The sequence below is a fragment of the Hyla sarda genome, chromosome 9, assembly GCF_029499605.1.
Source record: "Hyla sarda isolate aHylSar1 chromosome 9, aHylSar1.hap1, whole genome shotgun sequence".
NCBI lineage: Eukaryota > Metazoa > Chordata > Amphibia > Anura > Hylidae > Hyla > Hyla sarda.
The window spans coordinates 12,529,418-12,555,783 of record NC_079197.1 but is presented as its reverse complement, the minus strand read 5'-3'; the positions used below and the strand labels follow the sequence as shown (position 1 = coordinate 12,555,783).

The following is a 26,366-nucleotide window of genomic DNA, read 5'->3' as shown; positions in this document are numbered from 1 at the left end:
GGATCTGAGCTGCAATACCACACACAACCTAAGGAGAGGGGTGGTGCTATTTTTATAATTTTGGCTAACCCCTTTAGTTGTGACTTACAAAGAAAATTCAAAAGGGCTAGAGGAATAGAAAAACCGAGATAATTTGTTTCCAAAACAGCACCACCTTTGTCCTCAGGTTGTGGGCGGTACTGCAGTGAATGGAGCCAAGTTGAAATATCCCCCACAACCTGAGTACAGGTGTGGAGCTGTTTTTGGAAGAAATTAGCTCTATTTTTCTATTCCCGGATAACCATTTTAAAGGGGTTGTCCTGGGAACAGAAAAGCTCCTATGCCCCCCTGCTCTTCGGCATTCCTCTTCCTGTCCCTGGTCGCCTTGTAAGTATACCGTTTCAAAACGAGAGGCAGTGGGGCCAATCATGATTATAGTGTGTGGATGAAACCACGCCCACACGCGATGTCTAATATCTAAGCAATGTCGCTGCAACATAACGCAGCCATTGGTCATCGGGTGTGGGCGGGGTTTTGCCTGCACGTTAGGATCATGACCGGCCCTCTAGTCCGGGGACCATTCAGTAACGACCAGGGAGCAGAATAGTTAGGACCTTATCAGCATACCAGACACCCCCTTCACCTGGTCTCCTATACGTTTTTATCTTACCCACCTTAAGGATGACGTGTGACCCCGGCTTAATCTCCAAAACTCCGCCAGACCCGAACGCCTCCACCACAGGGTTGGGGTAATAGGTGAACGAGGTAAAGTTTAAGGTCCGAAGATTAGTCACGTTGTCCAGGATGAAGCCAAACTGATCAGGCGGCATCCCGTCATCAGGAATCATCTCGCCATTGGAGGGATAGATACCGGGGGCCTTACAGATCATCAGGGTGTCGTTCATTATCTGGCAGGTCTGGAAACGGAAAGGACATTAGTCGGTCACCATCGTGACGGTGTGAAATCGTGACAGTCGGCGACATTTATAGAGACGCAAATGTGATGAAATGGTAATTTGTTAATGACAAGCAGCCATATTGAAAATATCAAGTCCGGAGGCATATTCATATATGTATGAATAGCTTTAGCAGCCTTAAAGGGGTACTCCAGTACTTCAAAACGTATTCTCAATCTGCGACTGCTATCATGCAGATTTAGGGTAAATTTTAAGAGTTAAAGCAGGAAACAAGCAGCTTAAATGATTAGTACTGTAGAAAGTGAACAGGGATGCAAGTTCAGGGGTTTAGTTCATGTTTTAAGAGCTGCAATGTTATACTGTCACCCAGCTGTCCCAGACTCCTGAATAGCAGTTAAAGGGGTACTCCCGTGGAATTTTTTTTTTTTTTTTTACTGGTGCCAGAAAGTTAAACAGATTTGTAAATTACTTCTATTTAAAAATCTTAATCCTTCCAGTACTTGTCAGCTGCTGTATACTACAGAGGAAGTTCTTTTCTTTTTGAGTTTATTTTCTGTCTGACCACAGTGCTCTCTGCTGACACCTCTGTCCATGACGGGAACTGTCCAGAGTTGGAGCAAATCCCCATAGCAAACCTCTCCTGCTCTGGACAGTTTCTTATACGGACAGAGGTGTCAGCAGAGAGCACTGTGTTCAGACTGGAAAAAAAACTACACGACTTCCTCTGGAGCATACAGCAGCTGAAAAGTACTGGAAGGATTACGATTTTTAAATAGAAAGTAATTTACAAATCTGTTTAACTTTCTGGCACCAGTTGATTTTAATGTTTTTGTTTTTCACTGGAGTACCCCTTTAAATAGTAATATAAGACTAATGGATGCAATATTGGGCAAGATCTGCCATGCAGGAGCTTATGAAAGCTAGGTTACAGCAATAGTGAGAACTGTAATGGAATACAGATTGCCACCCAGTTTTTCTTGAAATATAACTAGGGAAACCTGCTATATAGGAAAGCTGGGTCACAACACCTATGGGAGATGTAAGGCAATGTTTCCCAAACAGGATGTCTCCAGCTGTTGCAAAACTACAACTCCTAGCATGCCCGGACAGCCAACGGCTGTCCGGGCATGCTGGGAGTTGTAGTTTAGCAACAGCTGGAGGCACCCTGGTTGGTATACACCGCAATAGTAAACTGCTTCCTAACCAGGGTGCCTCTAGATGTTGCAAAACTACAATTCCCAGCATGCCCGTGTAGCTTTTTGCAACAGCTAGAGCCACCCGGGTTAGGATGGCCGGTACTCACATTGATTGTCTCAACGCCGGAATACTTGGCACGAACTTTGGGCTCTTGGATGGTCAGCAAATGCGTCCCGGTGACGGTGATGGCGGTGCTGCCACTGTTTAGGGAAGACAAGAATAGAGATAGGAACCTTTAAATCAGATAAAGGAAGTGGTGCGCAATGTAGATAAAAATGGAGCCACCATGACACCAGAGATAGCAGATATGATGCGGTAACATGCATAGAGAGATAGCAAGGAGCCATGTCTGATAAGGGATTACACTGATAGTCTCTTTACAATTTACTGACATATAAACCTGTATCTATTTTTACTGACTCAAGATGGAGGGGGATGAGCTGAGATAAGAAATAAAGGGTCTTTGCAGCACATTTTTTGTTAATCTTATTTATTTATTAATTATTTTCTTAAGTATTATTTGAATCTTTTAATGACATTTGCTAAAATGTCAGTAAAATTGGACAAGGACTGAGTACAGACATGGAGTATGCGCATTGCGGTTTCATGGCTGCTGCGCTATAGGGATTGGTATGTGTGCGCGCTTGTTGCATGCCAGACAATGGATCCCTGTAGAGGACAATTACAGATGGGAACAATGGTGGCTGTCAGGGCCAGTTCCAGATCTGTGTGGTTCTTTTGGGCTTGTTTTTACCTCTTACCTGTGGTTCAGTGCTCTCCCTGTCCTGTGGGTGGCGCTATTGTAAAAGGCGCAAAAAAAAAAAAAAAAAAAAGAGAAAGCGGTGGTCTGGGCTGTGGCAGCTCCCAAGCCAGCAGGGAGGAAAGTGTTCTGTATGCAACAGCCGCCCCCAATATCAAATCGATGCTGTGACAACACGGTGATACGCCATCTCCAATGACGGCAATGCGATTGGTGCAGAATTCCGCCAAAAGAGTGAATATGTGTGAATAGGTGAATTGACAAATGTTAAATTCATGCAGCGGAATTTCTTAGGCTATGTTCACTGGGAGGAATTTCCGAGCTGAATTCCACTTGGAAATTCTGTATATTTTAGTGCACATTATTACCAATGGGGATTATACTGTTCCATTCACACAGTGGATTCCGGATTTCGCAAAATTATAAGACTTATCTTTAAATTTTGCAGAATTCCATTCAGAGCCTCATTGAGGTTAATGGCACTCGGAATTTGAGCGGAATCTGGGTTACAAAATCACGGAAATTCGGTTTGAAAGCAACAAAAATGCGAAAAAAGGGGAAGTCTGCCATGCGATCACAGCCCTAGGCTGATTCCATTCGGAAATTCTGTAGTGTGAATGGAACTTAAATGTTGGAGCACTGAGCTACGCCGTCCTTACTGACAGCAATGCAGTCGGCACAGAATTCTGTCAAAAGAGTGAACGTGTGTGAACAGGTCAAGGGAATATCCACTTAAACCAATGTTAAATTCAAGCAGCAGAATTTCTTAACGAGATTCCGCTTGGAAATTCCGAAGTGTGAAAGTGCAGAGCTAGGTCGTCCCCACTGATGGCAATGCAGTCGGCACAGAATTTCACTAAAAGAGTGAACAGGTCAACAGATAATCCACTGACCCAATGTTAAATTCCTGCAGCAAAATTTCTAAGCAAAATTGCGCAGTGTGAACGGGACCTAAGCATGGGAGCGTACAACATTCAATGCATATGGCTGGCGTCACTTGTGGAGAAACTATGTGACAAGGTGGGCAGCAGTGGGCACCGGCTTTACCAGGTGATCACAAAACTTACTTAAAAATACTCCATGCCGGTTCCAGACGAGTGATGGTGGGATCCTCAGTGTATGTGTATATCACCTCCTGGCTCCATATGCTGGCCTTATCTATCCTCAGAGTGATGGCCGCCGGGCTGGGGCCCTGAGATGAGGCTGGGGAGATGCAAACAATTTCATGCGAATTCCTCCTGTTAAACAGAGCAGATGTTAAGTGCGCTAGGAAAGTACCATAAAAAAAAGACGCCAAACTCCTTTAATCTGGCATTACATGTGCATTTTTATATACTTTCTATTACTGTATAATTATTTAGACTGCCTAATACTCCGGTAAATAATAGATCCCCTGATGCTGGATTAAAGGTTTTGCTTTAGAAAAATAAATAAAAAATACATAAATAAATAAATCACAAATGACCTACTTGACAAATCGGCACTCGGAGTCTCTGATAAGAACAGATACAGAGCTTCCGGCGTCCAGGTGTTTACCACTGATAGTGAGTTGGGTGCCCCCTGAGGCCGGGCCACGCTTAGGGTTCACACCATGAAAAGTTGGAGTCTAAGAAAAGATATCAAATATTTTGTTTTCAGTTTTGCAAAAATATAAGACATGGCGGCCAAAATCACAATACAGCTGTGAAAGATCACTGTGCCATTTTGCTATGCATGGCTGCAAGGAATGTGTACAGCTGCTATAAACGCAATTCGTGGATTTCGGGTGGAAATTTGGGACCACCTTAAAGGGGTATTCCAGGATTTTTTTTTTATTTGACTATGCTACAGGGGCTGTAAAGTTAGTGTAGTTCATAATATAGTGTCTGTACCTGTGTGTGACAGTTTTCTCACAATTCTTCTGCGATTTTCACACCAATATTTATTTTTAACAGCATATAAAATGACTGTTGTCTCAAATTTTTCCCAGCTTGCAATGCGGCCGAGACCTGACATCACTAGTCAGCTGATGACAGGGAGCCTGTCTGCTTCAATGGGTGGAGGGATCAATCTGCAACTAATGCAACAGCTGTAGGCACCCTTATTGAAAACCACAGGTCTGTAGCTCATTTATGTTTCAAAGGGTGGGGTGGCTGATGTGTGGGAGGGAGGAAAATGGAATTGTGGGATTTGTAGTCAAAAAAAGAAAAGTCAAACAGGAAATACCACTTCACCAAAAGCTAGACACAGTGTTTTGGTAATCTCACAACATAGCCATTTAGCCCCAAGACAAGCGCAGAGCCTTACTAAGCATGTCCATTACTGTCTGGCAGGTAGATACTAAAATCACCTTATGGTGGATAACCCCTTTAAGGGCAGCAAAGATGAACCTACTCTGTAAAGCAGTGTTTTCCAAACAGTGTGCCTCCAGCTGTTGCATAACTACAAACTCCCCGCATGTCCGGACAGCCAAAGGCTTTCTATTCCAGGTGTGAAGGAATAATGCACCTACCTAGTTGCAATCAGGCCCTGTGGCTTTTTCTCTCCTGAATGCTACCCTTTCTTGTACCTCTGTAGCGAGGCAGAATAACTCCACTAGAATAGCGGTAGATATGCAAACTCCGTCACATGGTAAAAGAGCTGCAGAGCATGTGCTCACCAGACTAGAAATCTAGATGTTGCACTCCCTATCCTGGGAATAGGGGGTGGAGAAAGACAGTCCTTACTGTTCATTAGGAGTTGGAGATTTACAACAGCTGGAGGCACACTGGTTAGGAAATACTTGCATAAGTCTAAGCAGTATTTTCCATCCAGGGTGTCTCCAGCTGTTGCAAAACTACAACTTCCAGCATGCCCGGACAGCCAAAGGCTGTCCGGGCATGCTGGGAGTTGTAGTTTTGCAACAGCTGGAAACACTGCTGTAGAGCGATAAATCATGTGTGAAATGAGAGAGACTGATCTTACCACGAAGGTGTACTGCTTATTGGACTGGGTCCTGTACTCAGAGCTGCAGTCTCCGATGCACAACTCAACGACACCAGGGGCAGGTTGAGGAACAAGCGACTCCTCCATCTCACACACTATCCTGTTAAAGACAAAAAAAAAACAAAAAATGACTGTAGATCTGGTAACAATAGGTGCCATGATACCCAATATTCTCTATTAGACTCTGTAAACACATAGATCATCACATTGTGAGCAAGATGCTGGAGAAGCGCAGGTACAGGTGTAACACACAGGATAGGAGACGGACTGAGCCCGAAAGTGCCTACAATGGCCGTGTGAGCATCAGAACTGGAGCATGAAGCAATGGAAGAAGGCGCCTGGTCTGATGTTCTCCATTAAATGGATGGCGGAAGGGGGGGGGGTTTGGGTAAGAGATGGCACCAGGATACACTGGAAGAAGACAATATGGCGGGGGGCAGTGTGATGGGCAATGTTCTACTGGAGACCTTGGGTCCTGGAATCATGTGGATGTTACTGTGACACCAGCCACCTATCTATATACTGTAAAGACCAGTGTTTTCCAACCAGGGTGTCTCCTGCTGTTGCCAAACTGCTACTCCCAGCAGGTATGGACAGCCAGAGTTGTAGTTTTCAACAGCTGGTATAGACCAAGACCCCCTCTAGATTGCACAGATCTAAATCCGATTGCTCAGATGTGGGATGTTCTGGAGAAACAAAGTGAAGCCGCACCTCACTCTTAAATGCAGTGTTTTCCAAACATTGTGGCTCCTGCTGTTGAAAAACTACAACTCCCAGCACGCCCAGACAGTCGTTGGCTGTCTGGGCATGCTGGGAGTTGTAGTTTTGCAACAGCTGGAAGCACCCTGGTTGAAAAATACTGGCCTCGGCTAGTATTTGCCAACCAGTGTGCCTCCAGCTTTTACAAAACTCCAACCCCATAGCCAATGAATGCTAAGGACTGTCTTACTCCACCCTTATTCCCAGGATAGGAAGCACAAAAGCCAAATTTCTAGTCATGATCTGCAGCTGTCTTACCATATGAGGGAGCTTGCCTACATCTCTAAAGTTGTTCTAGTCAAGTTATCCTGCCCATTGTGTCCCGCAACAGAGGTACGAGAAAGGGTAGCATTCAGGAGAAGAAAAAAATCCAACAGGCCTGACTGCATGGAAGAACTAGACGTGTTATTCCTCTGGACATGGCCTAGTTAGCCTTTGGCTGTCCAGGTATGCTGGGAATAATGGTTTTGCAACAGCTGGAGGCACAATGCTTGGAAAACACTGCTTTATGTTATGGCTAAACCCATTATACTACATGCTATAGATAATTCTGGTTACTGACATGGAGGGGAAACGTCACTTGAGGAAATGAGCGCCGCGCAACAAAGGAAAGGGAAGCGGCTCATTAGATTGTCTGGTCTGGGTAGTGTTACTCAATAAGTGTTGAATGCAAAGGGACGATGAGAGAACGGCGGAGGCACGTGGGGAGCCTTCCCGATAAGTAATGTAGGGGAGTCACACCAGGTGTACACAGCCACGCTGGATGGCAATTTAATTAGGAAAGCGACCGGGATATTGGCCATCAATCATTCTGTAACCATTCATCCAGTCGCAATTTGTGCTGGAACTTCCTGGCGCAGCCGAGGGTGGAGAGCGCCGGCGAGTGATTCATGGCGAGAGCATTACGTCTTAATTGCTTCTTACTGAGTTTGGGAGAGCGAGATCGTTCGCGGCGTTCATTAAACACCCGGCTGTCCTCCTCCTCCGGGGGGGGGGAGAAGGAGGGAGAGGCGAATGGATTAGAGAAGACCCTGGTGTCAAATCATCAGGTGCTGGCGGCATACAGGCGATGGCGATATGAAGGTCAACCAAGGAGCAGCCACATCTATGTCTTTTTTTTTCAATTTCTATTAAAACCGGGAGAGACTCCATCCAGACCTCTATTACTGCGACGTCTCACTGGGTGAACGGTATTACTCACATACAGTCATGGCCGTAAATGTTGGAACCCCTGAATTTTTTCTAGAAAATGAAGTATTCCTCACAGGAAAGGATTGCAGTAACACATGTTTTGCTATACACATGTTTATTCCCTTTGTGTGTATTGGAACTAAACCAAAAAAGGGAGGAAAAAAAGCAAATTGGACATAATGTCAACAAACTCCAAAAATGGTCTGAACAAAATTATTGGCACCCTTTCAAAATTGTGGAAAAATAAAATTGTTTCAAGCATGTGATGCTCCTTTATACCTACCTGGGGCAAGTAACAGGTGTGGGCAATATAAAAATCACACCTGAAAGCAGATAAAAAGGAGAGGAGTTCACTTAGTCTTTGCATTGTGTGTCTGTGTGTGCCACACTAAGCATGGACAACAGAAAGAGGAGAAGAGAACTGTCTGAGGACTTGAGAACCAAAATTGTGGAAAAATATTAACAATCTCAAAATAATTGATGAAAGGTGTCAACGCAGGATAGTCCGGATGGTGGATAAGCAGCCCCAAACAAGTTCCAAAGATATTCAAGCTGTCCTGCAGGCTCAGGGAGCATCAGTGTCAGTGTGAACTATTTAACTCCAGTTTGGTTTGGTTTTGGTTTAGTTCCAAAACACACAAAGGGAATAAACATGTGTATAGCAAAACATATGTTACTGCAATCCTTTTCTGTGAGAAATTTCAGGGGTGCCAACCTTTACGGCCATGACTAGGTTTACAATTCAGTTTTGGAAGTGACTGTGAAAAATCTGGGGGAATGGGATACAATCCAGACAATTTATATGAGGACGCAGAAGTTTACAGTCTGTAAATTATTCTGGATTGAGGTTAATAAGAGACTGGAACTGCAGAAATGTGGCGGAAAAAAAGGGGGATCCAGGTTCCCTGCTTATATCCATATTCTAAAGGGGGTGATGCTTGCATATAGAGCAATAGGGAGGATGCAGACTATTATTGTTACATATGCACTAGCACTGAAGAGGGGGGGGGGGGGATCATTCTGTACACTTCTCTAGGAAACTAGTGCACACTATGGGGGAGATTTATCAAAACCCGTCCAGAGGAAAAGTTACCGAGTTGTCCATAGCAACCAATCAGATCGCTGCTTTCATTTTTGAAAAGGCCTCTGCAAAATGAAAGAAGCGATCTGATTGGTTGCTATGGGCAACTCAGCAAATTTTCCTCTGGACAGGTTTTGATAAATCTCCCCCTTATATGTTCTAAAGCAGAGGTCTCCGAAATGTCCTCCAGCTGTTGCAAAACTACAACTCCCAGAGGGCCCGGACAGTGCTCACTTTGGAGCCTTGTGCTAAACGGACTAGAAATCTGTATTTTGCACTTACTATCCTAGGAGTAGGGGTGGAGTAGGTCAGTCCTAAGCATTCATTGACTAAGGGGTTGGAGGTTTTCAGCAACAGCTGCAGGCACACTGGTTCTGAAATACTAGCAAAAGCCTAGTTCAGTGTTTACCAAAAACGGTGCCTCCAGCTGTTGCAAAACAGGAGTGTATGTTGGGAAACACTGTGATACATGGCAAATTGCTTTCACTTCCATGTTCTTGTTTGTAAGCGATTGCCAGTGGCTGTTCGGGTATGCTGGGAGTTGTAGTTTTGCAAAAGCGCCAGTGTTTCCCAACCAGTATGCCTCCAGCTGTTTTAGAACTACAACTCACGGCATGCTGGGAGTTGTAGTTCTGCAACATCTGGAGGGCCACAGTTTGGAGACCAGACAACTGTTCTAAAGGACAGCATGACTTACCTTTCGGCGCTGATGTACTGCGAGGGCACGGACGAACACTGGACCCCTGCTACTTGCACCCACACCTCTCTGGAGGATAAGCCGAGGTTGGCCCCAGTAATGGTCACTCTTGTCCCTCCTTCTCTGGGACCGGTCACTGGATGGATCTGCACAAGAACAGAAGACATGACCATTTCATTGACAAGAAGAATAGTATATAAGCAGAAAAAGCAAGCGACTGTTAAAACCTTATTGGGGGGGGGGGGGGGGGGTCTCTGATCCAAAAATACAGATCCCCTCACACAATGACCCAATAAAATTCTGGAATTTTTCACCACCAATGTGGGGATTGCATGCGACTTCAGCTGGCCATATACATTATATCAAGAAACCTACAGATCCCATTGTGCCCTAACAGCTGGAGAACATTGCCCTATGGCTGTCAGGGCACAATGAGATTTGTAGTTTTGGGGACCTGTGTGCCTCCAAACTACAACTCCCAGCATAACCGGACAGTCAAAGGCTCGCCAAAGAGCCTGAAAGTCATGCAAATATGTATGCGAGTAGATGGATGACGTTCCCTAGGGCAGTGAGTGTTCCCAACCTGTCCTCTATCATGATGGGAGTTGTAGTTTTGCAACAGAGCCAGCGTTTCCCAACCAGTGTGCCTCCAGCTGTTGCAAAACTACAACTCTTAGCATGCCCGGACAGCCTTTGGCTGTCCGGGCATGCTGGGAGTTGTAGTTTTGCAACTACTGAAGACACACTAGTTAGGGAACACTGTTTTAGGCTGTCAGGGTACAATGGGAGTGGTAGTTCTGCACCGGGTGCCTTACGTCATAGATTTGTGGGTTGGTACAGCGAGTCCTTTGAGTTCTGGCTCCAAGATGCATCCAGTTGGCTTTGGGGTTGGGGCAATACTGTCGCAGGAGGCACTTTCCTTCCGTGACGCACCAGCCGCACTCAAAGCGCGGATCTGCCTTGAGACAAAGGCCGCAGCTATCCCGCTGGGCTGGACACTTGTATAGCAGAGCTGTGGGGAACAGGGGGGGGGGGGGGACAGAATTTTTAGGAATCACAATATATGAGCGCTGACCATACAGCATAGAGGGAACGGCAGATATTTTATTTACCTTTGAACGAAGCAGGTTTATCGATGTAGAAATGTCCGTCCCACACGATGGAGAAGTCAATGGACAGGTCCCCGAATTCGTTCCCTTCATACGTATACTGCAGAAGAGAATTTGGAGTTAGGAATTCAAGGGATCGGGGAAAAGACACACGAGATCATACAAAATCTGTACAAATGTGGCCCCCACTGGACTCGAACCCAGGGCCCCTGTAAGGCAGGGTTAGCACCATAGAAGGGATCAATGGGGGAGATTTATAAAAACCTGTGCAGAGGAGAAGTTGACCGGTTGCCCATAGCAACCAATCAGATCGCTTTTATTTATCATCGGCCTCTTTAAAAATGAAAAGAGCGATCTGATTGGTTGCTATGGGCAACTGGTCAACTTCTCCTCTGCACAGGTTTTGATAAATCTCCCCCAATGTCTTTTATATGGTCTATGGCAGTTGTCTTCAATCTGCGGACCTCCAGATGTTGCAAAACTACAACTCCCAGCATGCCCAGACAGCCAACGGCTGTCCGGGCATGCTGGGAGTTGTAGTTTTGCAACATCTGGAGGTCCACAGGTTGAAGACCACTGTTCTATGGGGAAAGATTTAACAAAACCTGTGTAGAGGAAGAGTGTTGCAGTTGCCCATTACAACCAATCAGAAAGCAGCTTTCATTTTTAAGAAGGCCTCTGAAAAACGAAAGAAGCGATTTGATTGGTTGCCATGGGCAACTGCACCTCTCTCTCCCTCTATATGTGGGTGCTTCATGTATCATGTTCCTGTCGGGGCTGCTTGGCTTCGGTGCTGGGTGCCTCCAGCTGTTGAAAAACCACAACTCCCAGCATGCCCGGACACACTTGCCGAATAGCCTAAAAGACATGCAAATATTTATGTGAATAGCCAGATGATAATCCCTAGGGCAGTGTTCCCAACCTGTTCCCCATCATGATGAGAGTTGTAGTTTTGCAACAGCGACTGTTTCCCAACCAGTGTTGCAAAACTACAACTCCCAGCTGCCTATATATAGCCAAATGTCCGGCCATGCTGGGAGTTGTAGTTCTGCAACAACTGAAGAAGCACTGCTTTAGGCAATGCTCTTTCCAAACTTCCCACCTCGCCAAAGTCTTTCCAACCTGTTCCGCATCCCGATGGGAGTTGTAGTTTTACAACAGTGGAAGGATGGATGGACAATGCAGCTATAGGGGGTATGGCGCAATTTTCCAAACAAAAGTCACGCAAATATGTATGTGAGTAGGTAGATGATGCTCCCTAGGGCAGTGTTCCCAACCTGTTCTCAATCATGATGGGAGTTGTAGTTTTGCAACAGCGGCAGTGTTTCTCAGCAAGTGTGCCTCCAGCTGTTGCAACAACTGAAGACACACACACAGTGGTTAGGGAACACTGCTTTAGGCAATTTGCTAAACAAAAGTAATAAAAATACAATTAAGATTTCCAGGATGTCGCCTCATGTCATTGAAAATATTCTGAGACTTAGGAAAGGGACCTGTAAACATGTGGATGGGAAATGGCGAATTCCCATATGGTTGTGCGGATCAATACCACCCGTGCTGAACCCGTGCACATGATAATGTATGGTGCGAAGGTGCTGGGGGGGGTCACGGCGGAACAAAGGAGGACGCAGGACGAGGGATGAAAGGCTCTTATGGTCCCCTCCTGTTTCTATAGTAACAGAAGAGCTCTGTCCCCTTAGCAACCTCCAGCATTTCTCCTTCCTCATTCAAAAATATAACCACACCCCATCTGCCATCCAAGACGGGGATTGCGGGATTAACCCCTCACACACTGCATAATGGACACTCAAAAAAAAGGGTAGTGTTTCCAAACGGTGACCTTCCAGCCGTTGCAAAACTACAACTCTTAGCATGCTGGGAGTTGTAGTTTTGCAACGGCTTGAGGACCATGGTATGGAGACCTATGCAACAAGGCATTGCATACAAGGCTTCCTGGGGTGTCGCCCAATAATAAGGGCATTAGCGCTGGGAAAAAGCAACAGTCCGAGCTACAGATATCCCCAAAATTGCGTGCACAGTGTGTGTTTTATTTAGCCTACGGAGTAATTATCTAATTTTGCGCCCTGTTTATGTGTCGGCTTCCTCAGGCGTCCTGCAATTCAAGGGAGCGTGATTAATAAAAAAATAAAATAAAAAATAATATTTTGGAATATTTAGGAATGCATGTGAGCTTTTCACCCCTTGTTGCATTATCCAGTGGGTTCCCGTCATTTGCACAAATTTACAAAATGACGTACGCAACATAACTGGGCAAAAACCACACAATTGCGCAGCAGGTCTCGCTCGCAATAAAATCTGCGCTAATGTTAAACCCCCATGGATTGTTTCAACAAAAAATAAGAGGTTATTCCAAGCAGAATCGCTTGCCGCAGCTTCCTCCGGAAATTGGCGACGTCTCATTCACTAAAGTAGAGAAAAAAGGGGAAAAACCAAATTCAGCTCACCACAATGCGATACTGGATGAACAGAAGTCCTATATGGTGCGGAGAGCAGGGCAGGCAAACAGCGGGCCGGGTCCCGGAATCAGATTATGAACAGAAGGTGGGCAAGAAAGCACGGACCTCCAGCTGCTCCACTTGTATAGACGAAAGGTGCGTAAAACTTGACTTTTATTCCATTAGGTTAAAAACATTGGATATCCATAGACATGAGACACACAAAGAAAAAGCAACCGACGCGTTTCGAGACGAATCTGGCTCTTGGTCGTGCCCCGACTAAGAGCCAGATTTGGCTCGAAACGCGTCGGTTGCTTTTTCTTTGTGTGTCTCATGTCTATGGATATCCAATGTTTTTAACCTAATGGAATAAAAGTCAAGTTTTACGCACCTTTCGTCTATACAAGTGGAGCAGCTGGAGGTCCGTGCTTTCTTGCCCACCTTCTGTTCACCCATTCACTAAAGCGCCGTCCCGGGACTCAAATTTCTCGTTGGAAGCTTCCGCTACGGAACTTCCGACGTGTGAACTTAGCAGCAGAATCCTGTTCCAAATCAATGGGATTCTGCTACGAGCAGAATCTGTTCGGAATTGATGTAGTGTGAACAGGGCCTAGTCAGCATGAAATGTCTAAATCTGAGAAAGCAGAGTGGAAAAAACTGTTCCCACCTAGATTTCAACCAGGCTTTCCTTGAGTCCTGAATAGCAAAAACCAACCGGTAACGCAGTGACGCGTGCGTTAGGGGCAGATACCATGCGTGCGTTAGGGACAAATACCGCGCATGCGCAGCGGGCACTTACCGAGGTGTTCTGGCACTGCACGCTGCTGCTGTTGAAGCGGACGGCCGGAACGCGCTGAACTTTGCCCTCGATGTTGAAGACGCACTCATAGTTCTTCTGGCCAGATTGCGGCTGCGGGAGGTTCTTGGCTTTCAGGGTGATGGGCTGCACCACGCCGACCGGTATCAGGATCTCGCCGGTGGGGATGATCTCGGGACAACCCTGCAAAGATAGATGAGAACAATGTTCATGAGATATGCCGCCTCCTAATGCAATCTACAGCTCCCTGGTATTAGCCTTGGGCAAGATGAAGACATTAGGACAGTGGTCTCCAAACTGTGGACCTCCAGCTGTTGCAAAACTACAACTCCCTGCATGCCCGGACAGCCGTTGGCTGTCCGGGCATGCTGGGAGTTGTAGTTTTGCAACAGCTAGAGGTTGACATTAGGTAGCAGAGGTTAGGAGGAAGGGGAGAGCAGCAGGACACCAGATGGATAGGTGACCCAGGTGCACTCCACGGGTCAAAGGCAACATTGTCCCCTCCCCCTATAGTAAAATCTGACCCTATATCCTGAAAAATAAGGGTCAGATCTGGCTGTAGACTCAGAGGAGGACACAGGGAGGACAGATATGATGTCACTGGAATAAATCAGAAATTATAAAGCGTATTAGCCTGAGAGTGCCGCTCCCTGCTTTTAGGTTTTTATGGGTTGAAAAGAGGTTTTCGGTGTAAATCTGAGATGGTCGCCACTTATCGCGGCATCACATAAACGTGAAGGGCATATTTATGGCACGACGGAGGGTTCAGATTGAGCGGAATTACAATCGATATCTCAAAAAGGAAAAAAGTGCATTTCATGAAAGGAGACATTCCCAACCTGATTGAAGACAACCCCCCCCCCCCCCCTCCTCATATAATGTAAAGGCAAGGAGTGGGGGAGGGAAGAAGCTTCAATGGAAGGATCCCCACCCCCATCATTACATACCTGCTCCGAAGATCCAGATCAGGTATAATACCATAGGTCAGCGTTTCCAAGCCCATGTCTCCCCATAATGGGGGTTGTAGTTTTGCAACAACTGGATTGCCACAGATTGGGGGAACAGTGCCATTGAGCAATATTATGGATGTGCATGCATTATAGGGGTTGTAGTATTGGAACAGATTGGGGAACAGTGCCATTGAGCAATATTATGGATGTTCATGCATGATGGGGGTTGTAGTATTGGAACAGATTGGGGAACAGGGTCATCGAGCAATATTAGGGATGTGCATGCATGATGGGGGTTGTGGTATTGCAACAGATTGGGGAACAGTGCCTTTGAGCAATGATTTGGCTGTGAATGTATGATGGGGGTTGTGGTATTGCAACAGATTGGGGAACAGTGCCATTGAGCAATATTATGGATGTGCATGCATGATGGGGGTTGTGGTATTGCAACAGATTGGGGGAACAGTGCCATTGAGCAATATTATGGATGTGCATGCATGATGGGGGTTGTAGTATTGCAACAGATTGGGGAACAGTGCCACTGAGCATTATTATGGATGTGCATGCATGATGGGGGTTGTAGTATTGCAACAGATTGGGGAACAGTGCCTTTGAGCAATGATTTGGCTGTGCATGTATGATGGGGGTTGTAGTTTTGCAACAGATTGGGGAACAGTGCCATTGAGCAACCTTATGGATGTGCATGCATAATGGGGGTTGTAGTATTCCATCAGATTGGGGAACAGTGCCTTTAAGCAATGATTTGGCTGTGAATGTATGATGGGGGATGTAGTTTTGCAACAGCCGGAAAGCCACAGATTGGGGAACAATGCCTATTAGCGATATTATGGCTGTGCATGCTTGATAGGGGTTGTAGTTTAGCAACAACCAAAGACTGTCTGAGCATTATTGGAGTTGTAGTTTTGCAACAGATAGAGAGCCATATCCAAAAGCTTTTAGGGCATGGTGGGAGTTGTAGTTTTACAACAGCTGGAGAGTCACAGATTGGGGAACAATGCCTTTGAGCAGTAATATGACTGTGCATGCATGATGAGGGTTATAGTTTGTAACAGCTGTAGAGCCACAGACTGGGGGAACAGTGGTAAAAAGCTCTATTATGGCTGTCAGTGAATGATTGGAGTTGTAATTCTGCAACCAAATACTAACAGGGCACGATGGGAGTTTTAGTTTCACAACAGCTAGAGAAAGCACAGGTCAGTAAACATTAGAATATTCCGTACACCGTCCCATCGGCTGAGGCGCGGGGGTGCACAGGCAGAGCAGCGGCCATTCATGCACAGTACATACGGGATACAGAATAAGCCGAGCGTGCTTTCAGCACAACAGTATAATCATCGCATTAATTTCTCCATTTTACGTACGCTCCATTAACCCCCGACACGCTGAGATCTCTTTATATTCTTAGCAGTACCTGACCTCCATTTACGACGACTTTGTACGGTCAGCAGCCATGTTCCCCCGCAGCGCAGTGGATGAGCCGGACCCCCCCCCCCTCCCGATTAGGACGTTATATAAGCCGGCCGTTAGACATATCAGCGCCGCGATCTCCTTTCGCACGTAATAACCGTATATTTTGGCTACATTGTGGCGTTCATACATGTAAGTGATTTCAGACGCTTCCTTCCTCGCCCCCCCCCCCCCCCCCCTTACTGAAGCCCCCAGGAGATAGGCGGCAGAGAATGATGAGGGGCCGCATGCCTCCTACCTACTTACGGCTAGATGCTCAGGAAGGATCCTGTTACCATGGAAACACGTCCTCTCTTCTGCTACTCCGAGCCAATCTACATGGGTGAGATCTAGGCTAGGGCTGTGTATATGCAAATCCATCGCTCACTATGGGGATGTACACAAATATGGATCACATCTGCATCTGTGGGCACCATCCCACATTAACCCTCTAGTACAGTGGTCTCCAACCTGCGGACCTCCAGATGTTGCAAAACTACAACTCCCAGCATGCCCGGACAGCCAACGGCTGTCCGGGCATGCTGGGAGTTGTAGTTTTGCAACATCTGGAGGTCCGCAGGCTGGAGACCACTGCTCTAGTACACGCACGTCGGCTTTAAATGGGCACCCTACCGTGTGATCTATTGTTCTCTGTTATCAGACGTTTCAGGTTCGGGCCATGACAATTATTTGTATGAAGCCTTTTTAATCACTGGTTCAGCTATATTTGCTACTGGGAAATCAGGCTGCAATTACCGATCATGTTGGGGTTGTATCCCCCAGCTTTCCCCATCTCCTGAATAGCAGTTATATGGTAATATATCAACAATGAATGCAATACCGGTCAAATCTGCCATGCAGGAATCCAGGTAAGCTAGGTGGACAGCAATAGAGAGAGAGATGTAATGTAATAATGGTTGTCACCCAGCTGTCCTAGACTCCTGAATATCATTTACGCAGTAATAAAAGAGCAATGGATGTATGATTGGGCAGATCTGATACGTAGGAACCTAGGAAAGCTAGGTGGCAACGTTAGCAAGAGCTGTAATGTAATACTGGTTGTTACTTAGCTTTTCCAGACCCCTGAATTGCAGTTATGCAGCAATAAAAGCGCAATGGATGTATGATTTGGCAGATCAGTCATGCAGGAACCCAGGAAAGTTGGTTAGGTGACAACACCCATGGGGTCTGTAATGTAATACTGGTGACTCAGCTTTCCCTAAGTGGAATCTAGCTAGTAAATCCTGCAATGCAGTAGTCCAGGAAATCTCAGTGAGAACACCTATGATACCTATATTGTGATACCGGTTGTTACCCAGCTTTACCAAACTCCTGAATAGAGGTTACGCAGCAATACAAGAGCAACAGATGCAGTCCTGGGGAGATCTGCCATGCAGGAGCCTAGGAAAGCTATGTGACAATAGTGAGAGCTGTAATGTAATACAAGTTGTTACCCACCTTTCTCTATATGGAATATATTTAGAGATTTCTGCCATGCAGGAGTCTAGGAAAGCTAGGTGACAAGCTAGGTGACAGCACCAGTGTAGGCTGTAGTGTAAAACTGGTTGCCACCCACCTTTCCTTGAATGATATATAACTAGAAAATCCTGCCATGCAGAAGCCTAGGAAAGCTAAGTAACTACCCCTGGAAGCTGTAATGTAATATTGGTTGTCACCCACCTTTCCTTAAATGAACTATAACTAGGAAATCCTCCTATGCAGATGACAATACCTATGGAAGCTGTAATTTAAAGGGTTACTCCGCTCCACAGCGTCCGGAACATTGAGTTCGGAACGCTGGGTGCGGGCTTCCGTGTTCACGCCCGCCCCCTCGTGACGTCACGCCCTGCAACATCACGCTCCCTCAATGCAAGTCTATGGGAGGGGGAGTGACGGCCGTCGCGCCCCCTTCCCATAGACTTTCATTGAGGGGGCGTGACATCACGAGGGGGCGGACGTGAACACGGGAGCCCGCACCCAGCGTTCTGGGGAGCGGAGTAACCCTTTAATACTGGTAGTCACCCAGCTTTCCCTAAACAGAATACAACTAAAAAAAACGACTAATATATTCTATAAACCAAGCGCAGGTTATGACAATAAGGGTTAAATCCTAATTTTCGTTCTTTTCCTAACACCCCCCCTCCTTTCTCCCGCTACATTCGCCAGCATACTGGGGAGAAAGTTGGCACAATCCTGATTTGTTGGCTCCATATATACGCGGTGCGCACTGTATATAGCATTGTTCGGGAGCGATTGACACCCTTCCTGAGGTGTGAGGGAGCGGGGAGTCAGGCGCTCCTGATTAGACACATCGCCCCCCTCCGCCCCTGACACTTTGCACTGTGTGAATATCGCGCTCGCTCGCTCACACCAGCGCTTGGCACTGGAACTTGCTGACAAGGTTATACCGGGGGACGATGGGGGGAGTAAGAGCGTCTTTATCGCTAATAAGAATCTGAGAATCACAGGATGTTATATCCATTAGGATCAAGTTGATATGGAGGAATGCAGCACGGGAGAAGACTATATACATGGCGGTACGTACTTCGGTGCTGTTAACTCGTCCCTCCAGGAAGAAGCACTCGTCGGCGTTGTGCGTACAGATGTGGCGGTATTTACACCAGTGACAGGGGTACGGGCTGCTCACACAGGACAGGCACCTGCAAAACACATGATAATCCGTTAATAAGTCAGGTAATCAGGTATATAAGCCTACGGCTACACTACGACGGCGTTGCGAACTGTGACTTTGGCCAACTTTTAGGTTGCGGTAACTTGCAAGTCGAGACCCTGCTGCATTCACTTCCATTAGGTGCAATGCAGAACATCATGGCGATTACGGATTGCGCCATACGTTGCGGATCCAAATTCGCTGCAGCCTAAACCTTATCAAAGGCACAGGACGTCTAAATAACCAGATTAGAATTTATAGATTAAATATTATAAGAGCAATATTAACCTGTTGCTTTCTAGCTGTTACAAAACTACAACTCCCAGCATGCCCTGACAGCCTTCGGCTGTCAGGGAACGCTGGGAGTTGTTGTTTGCAAAAGCTGGGGAGACACAAGATGGGGGATTGCTGCTGAACAACTTAATCTTAACCCTTCCAATAATTATCAGCTGCTGAAGTTGAGTTCTTTTCTGTCTGACAACAGTGCTCTCTGCTGACACCTCTGCTTGTCTCAGGAGTAGAAGAGGTTTGCTATGGGGATTTGCTTCTACTTTGGACAGTTCCCGAGACACGTGTCATCAGAGAGCACTTAGACAGAAAAGTACAACTCAACTTCAGCTGCTCATAAGTACTAAAAGAATTAAGATTTTTTTTAATAGAAGTAATTTACAAATCTGTTTAACTATCTGGAGCCAGTATATATAAAATAAACGTATATATAAAAAAAAAGTTTTTTCCTGGATAACCCCTTTAAAGGGGTTCTCCGTTGCTTAGACATCTTATCCCCTATCCAATAGGGGATAAGATGCCTGACCGCGGGAGTCCCGCCGCTGGGGACCCCCGTGATCCTGCACGCGGCACCCCGTTTGTAATCAGTCCCCGGAGCATGTTCGCTACGGGTCTGGTTACGGACGACCACAGGGCGGGCAGCGTGTGACCTCACGCCTGCGCCCCCCGTGTGACTTCACGCTCCGCCCCTCAATGCAAGCCTATGGGAGGGGCGTAACGCATGGGGGTGCAGAGGTGCAGCGTAACGCATGGGGGTGCAGAGGTGCAGCGTAACGCATGGGGGTGCAGAGGTGCAGCGTAACGCATGGGGTTGCAGAGCTGCAGCATAACGCATGGTGTTGCAGAGCTGCAGCATAACGCATGGGGTGCAGAGCTGCAGCGTAACGCATGGTGTGCAGAGCTGCAGCGTAACGCATGGGGTGCAGAGGTGCATCGTAACGCATGGGGTGCAGAGGTGCAGCGTAAAGCATGTGGTGCAGAGGTGCAGCGTAAAGCATGTGGTGCAGAGGTGCAGCGTAAAGCATGTGGTGCAGTGTAAAGCATGTGGTGCAGAGGTGCAGTGTAAAGCGTGTGGTGCAGAGGTGCAGTGTAAAGCATGTGGTGCAGAGGTGCAGTGTAAAGCATTTGGTGCAGAGCTGCAGTGTAAAGCATGTGGTGCAGAGGTGCAGTGTAAAGCATGTGGTGCAGAGCTGCAGTGTAAAGCATGTGGTGCAGAGCTGCAGTGTAAAGCATGGTGGACAGAGCAGCAGCCTAAGCATTTATAAGGTAAGCAGGAGACTTAACACTCTCTTAGACACCCAGTACACACAAAGACATAAAAATTTACCACGACCGCTTCATTTAATACGTCAAGAGATAAAACTATAGCAAAATGTGACTGAAATGGAACAGTTATTCCTAAATATCATTCACAACCCTCCCCCCCCCCCCCCCAGCTCGCTCACTGCCCTCACTCCGAATCGAATTGGCACTTGCAATGTTTCCCAAAATGCTAATCGCTACAGTCGCTACTCGCTAGAGTCTATTTCGGCACCTTCAGATGGTTTAGCGCCATTTCCAATTCAGGAGGGGGAAAAAACAAAACAAAAAAATAAATAGTTTTTCCACACAGATTGTTCCTAATTAAGTTTTGCTGCTTGGTGCGGGGCGATCTGTGTGAGAGTCAAGACGGTCCCCAAATATGTAAGGCGGTGGGGGTCTGATACACTGCGCTAGACCTGAGTCCGCTGACATCACCTAACCTTCCCCACAACCCCGCCCAGAGGCCCTCACCTCCAATAATAGGATGCGACATTACTAGTACATATAGCAGTAGATGGCACTGCCAGGTATAGTCTATAGGATGTTACATTACTAGTACATATAGCAGTAGATGGCACTGCCAGGTATAGTCTATAGGATGTTACATTACTAGTACATATAGCAGTAGATGGCACTGCCAGGTATAGTCTATAGGATGTTACATTACTAGTACATATAGCAGTAGATGGCACTGCCAGGTATAGTCTATAGGATGTTACATTACTAGTACATATAGCAGTAGATGGCACTGCCAGGTATAGTCTATAGGATGTTACATTACTAGTACATATAGCAGTAGATGGCACTGCCAGGTATAGTCTATAGGATGTTACATTACTAGTACATATAGCAGTAGATGGCACTGCCAGGTATAGTCTATAGGATGTTACATTACTAGTACATATAGCAAGTAGATGGCACTGCCAGGTATAGTCTATAGGATGTTACATTACTAGTACATATAGCAGTAGATGGCACTGCCAGGTATAGTCTATAGGATGTTACATTACTAGTACATATAGCAGTAGATGGCACTGCCAGGTATAGTCTATAGGATGTTACATTACTAGTACATATAGCAGTAGATGGCACTGCCAGGTATAGTCTATAGATGTTACATTACTAGTACATATAGCAGTAGATGGCACTGCCAGGTATAGTCTATAGGATGTTACATTACTAGTACATATAGCAGAAGATGCACTGCCAGGTATAGTCTATAGGATGTTACATTACTAGTACATATAGCAGTAGATGGCACTGCCAGGTATAGTCTATAGGATGTTACATTACTAGTACATATAGCAGTAGATGGCACTGCCAGGTATAGTCTATAGGATGTTACATTACTAGTACATATAGCAGAAGATGGCACTGCCAGGTATAGTCTATAGGATGTTACATTACTAGTACATATAGCAGAAGATGGCACTGCCAGGTATAGTCTATAGGATGTTACATTACTAGTACATATAGCAGTAGATGGCACTGCCAGGTATAGTCTATAGGATGTTACATTACTAGTACATATAGCAGTAGATGGCACTGCCAGGTATAGTCTATAGGATGTTACATTACTAGTACATATAGCAGTAGATGGCACTGCCAGGTATAGTCTATAGGATGTTACATTACTAGTACATATAGCAGTAGATGGCACTGCCAGGTATAGTCTATAGGATGTTACATTACTAGTACATATAGCAGTAGATGGCACTGCCAGGTATAGTCTATAGGATGTTACATTACTAGTACATATAGCAGAAGATGGCGCTGCCAGATATAGTCTATAGGATGTTACATTTACTAGTACATATAGCAGTAGATGGCACTGCCAGGTATAGTCTATAGGATGTTACATTACTAGTACATATAGCAGTAGATGGCACTGGCAGGTATAGTCTATAGGATGTTACATTACTAGTACATATAGCAGTAGATGGCACTGCCAGGTATAGTCTATCGGATGTTACATTACTAGTATATATAGCAGAAGATGGCACTGCAGGTATAGTCTATAGGATGTTACATTACTAGTACATATAGCAGTAGATGGCACTGCCAGGTATAGTCTATAGGATGTTACATTACTAGTACATATAGCAGTAGATGGCACTGCCAGGTATATGTACCTGTATGACTATAGGTTTATAGCAGTGGTCTTCAACCTGCGGATCTCCAGATGTTGCAAGACTACAACTCCCAGCATGCCCGGACAGCCAACGGCTGTCCGGCATGCTGGGAGTTGTAGTCTTGCAACATCTGGAGGTCCGCAGGTTGAAGACCACCGGTCTATAGGATGTGACGTTAGTAGCATATATAGTCTAAAGGGTGTGACATAAGTACATATAGCACAGTAGATGGCTGCAGTACCAGTCGCAACCACTTAAAACCTATATTGCTGTACCCAGTAAACTGGAGAGGTGGGTCTGTGGTCCCTAACTCAGTGTTTTCCAACTAGTGTGCCCCCAGCTGTTACTAAACTACACCTCCCACCATGCCTGGGCATGCTGGGAGTTGTAGTTTAGCAAAAGCTGGAGGCATTCTGGCTGGGAACACAGCGTTTGTTCTATAAGGAGCCTCATTGAATATAGATATGTCCCAATGAATGTGATCACTAAGGCTTTCTATGCCCAAGGCCCTGGGGACCTCTTCCCTCCCGACGGGACCGATTCTCCCGGAATTGTCACAGACGCCTGATACTACTTACGACTGGAGGACGCTGCAGTTGTAGAACACAAAGTCGGTGCTGGCGAACCTCAGGCCGGTCTCTTTAGACTTCAGATGTAGCTGGACGGTGTGTAGAGCTCCTGCAATACAGAGAGAGATGTATTAGTATCATCAAGGATGTGGTGAGGATGGAGAGAACCGCGTGACAGTAAATATGCACGGAGAACTGCTGCAAAGGGGCCGAGGAGCCTGTCACTTAAAGGGGTACTCCTATTATGGACACAAAGATAAAAATAAAAAACTGGGTACAGGAAAATCTAGACGGGTTTCGGGAGATATATCTCCCTTCCTCAGTTGCAGACTAATCTGCTACTGAGGAAGGGACATATAGTTCTGGAAACGCTTCTTGGGGGCCAGAACACACAGCTACAGCCACTCCGCAGCCTCGTGCATGCATCGGAAAGATGGAGACTAGAGGAAGAAACAAAAGCGGCGGTGGCTCAGAAGCCTCAGAATGAGAAGTGTGGGAGGAGCTACCGCCAGCCATCAAAAGGGGCAGCTTTACACTCTATTTAAAGGGGATACATGAGCCGCTGTGCACTCGGTGTCTCTAATCTCTGGCCACCACCGATGCTTGGGATGACAAATATCTACGCACCAGGATGAAATTCCCAGTCAACATGGCGACCTGCCTGGCACCTGTCGAGCCCTAGCGTACAGAATTTAAAGGAATACAAAACTGATACATATACCTGGTGCAGGGCTCGAGAGGCCCTTGTAAAGCTTGGTCCCTTCATCCTCTGCACTGGGCATATAAAGCAGTTTTGCCCATCCAGTTTGGGTTCCTATGAATTGTATAAGCTGGCATGCGAATGGTTAATACGGGTGAGACCCAGAAGTAGTTTTCAAGCCTGGGCATAAAATATTTAAAAGGAACGCTCTGAACAAAACTGATACATATACCTGGTGCAGGGCCAGAGAGGCCCTTGTAAAGCGTATCCTCTGCACTGAGCATATGAAGCAGTTTTGCCCATACTGTTCCTATGAATTGTATATTCTGGCATGTGACTGGTTAATACGGTTGAGACCCAGAAGTAGTTGTCAAACCCGGGCATAAAAAATTTAAAAGGAACGCTGTGAACAAAAGTGATTCATACACCTGGTGCAGAGCCAGAGAGGCCCTTGTAAAGCTTATCCTCTGCACTGAGCATATGAAGCAGTTTTGCCCATAGGGTTCCTATGAATTGTAGATGCTGGCACCTAACTGGTTAATACGGGTAACCACCACAAAGTAGTTGTCCAGCCCTGGCATTAAAAAATTTTAAAGGCACGCTCTGAACAAAACAAACATATACACGGTGCAGGGCCAGAGAGGCCCTTGTGAAGCTTATCCCCCCTTCATCCCCTAGACTAGGCCTATGAAGCAGTTTCGCCCATGGCGTTCCTTTGAATTGTATATGTTGTACAAACACTAAAAGGGCAACTGGCAGCCGACTGGTTAATACTAGTAAGACCCCGCAGTAGTTTAAATATTGTGATATTCTATATGTGAAGGAAGATCCCAACAAAGCAGGGAACGGCGGGGTGAATGAGGACAGACGGCGGCCTCATTGACGGAGGAAGAGAAGATGTGTGTGAGATTATTTTGGGAACAGCGGGGTGAGGTTTAGTACAGGATGAATGCGGAGCGACTGCATAACGTGAGGGGTTGGTAAAAAAAAAGAGAGGAGGATGATTCAGCACTGCTCAGCCGCACAGCGCTATTTCAGACAGTGTAAGGCTCCGATGTGCGGCGAGGGCGCGGTGACCTGGTCGGCATCAACCAGTGTGAGCCACACGGACATTACATGCCATCATAACCAAACTTTAAGGTGTTATCAAGGATTGGAAAAGCAGAGCTAATTACTTCTCGAAACAGCGCCACACCTATACTCAGGTCATGTGCGGTATTGCATTTCAATTCCATTAAAGTAAATAAAGCAAAGTTGTAATACCACACACAGCCTGAGGAGAGGTGTGGCGCTAGCATGCTTCATTTTCAAAAGAGAACAAGAACATTCTTTTTTTCTACAACCTATTACGTGTTACAGCTGAGGGTTTGTAACAATTTTATCCAGTCTAGACAAAGCTCTATGAATTGTAAGGGCTTAAACTGGGCTTAATTGCTTTGCAGAAGCTTTTCTATTCACTGACAGTAAGCAGAGATCTTGAATACAGTGAGTTATGGAAACAAACAGCTGCATCATCTTACGATTTAGCTACTGTTTCCCAACCAGGGTGCCTCCAGCTGTTGCAAAACTACAACTCCCAGCATGCCCGGACAGCCAAAGGCTGTCCGGGCATGCTGGGAGTTGTAGTTTTGCAACAGCTGGAGGCATCCTGGTTGGGAAACACTGGCCTTAGCTGTGAATGAAACCCCGTTCCCAAGCTTCACTCAAAACTAAGGGAAGGATATATCATTAGGGAGAAACCAGCTGGGAAAGTGTTTGCTTTCTCCAGTTGCTGTGCAAAATTTATTATGTTGGGCTTGTCACTGCATAAATTTGGCCAAATGACATGAAACTCTAAAATAAAAAAAATAAAAAAATTATAAATATATATATATATATATATATATTTAAAAAAAATAATATTAATAAATAATATATATATATATATATATATATATATATATACATACACACACACATACATATATGTATACACACACACAAAAAATGTAATAAAATAATTAAATAAAATGTATTAAATAAATTAATAAATAAAAAAAAAAGGCTGAAAAACACACACACACACACACACCCCCATATGTTAGCGGCTCACCGGAGTATATTTGCGAATAAAATTACTTTGCTACATTCAGTTTACAAGTGCTACATTCAGTTTACCAACCAGCGCACCCGCAAACCACGTCCCCCTGGAGGCGCACAAAAAAAAAAAATAATCCTATATGAAAAAATACGAGCAACATAAAAATAGTGCAAAATTAGATAATTTCCGAAAGCGGTGCGCAAAAATAAAAACCACACTCCATACGCAATTTCACAGCTGCACGCCAGCTAATAAATTCAGAAGTGAAATCGTCGCGATT

At 45.7% G+C, this 26,366-nt stretch overlaps 1 protein-coding gene across 1 annotated transcript in view; it reads right to left on the bottom strand.

The window, feature by feature from the left end:
* The window catches only part of PLXNA3 (plexin A3), a 147,093-nt gene that overhangs the window by 13,959 nt on the left and 106,768 nt on the right, over nucleotides 1-26,366 (bottom strand). Inside the window, exons 8-18 of the mRNA XM_056540891.1 lie at nucleotides 23,316-23,415; nucleotides 18,890-19,004; nucleotides 13,910-14,110; nucleotides 10,658-10,754; nucleotides 10,361-10,557; nucleotides 9,546-9,691; nucleotides 5,797-5,917; nucleotides 4,323-4,459; nucleotides 3,921-4,091; nucleotides 2,200-2,293; nucleotides 654-896 (exon numbers count right to left, since the gene is read on the bottom strand). Coding sequence (XP_056396866.1) covers nucleotides 654-896; nucleotides 2,200-2,293; nucleotides 3,921-4,091; nucleotides 4,323-4,459; nucleotides 5,797-5,917; nucleotides 9,546-9,691; nucleotides 10,361-10,557; nucleotides 10,658-10,754; nucleotides 13,910-14,110; nucleotides 18,890-19,004; nucleotides 23,316-23,415 — 1,622 coding nt within the window. The remainder of the gene's footprint in view (nucleotides 1-653; nucleotides 897-2,199; nucleotides 2,294-3,920; nucleotides 4,092-4,322; nucleotides 4,460-5,796; nucleotides 5,918-9,545; nucleotides 9,692-10,360; nucleotides 10,558-10,657; nucleotides 10,755-13,909; nucleotides 14,111-18,889; nucleotides 19,005-23,315; nucleotides 23,416-26,366) is intronic.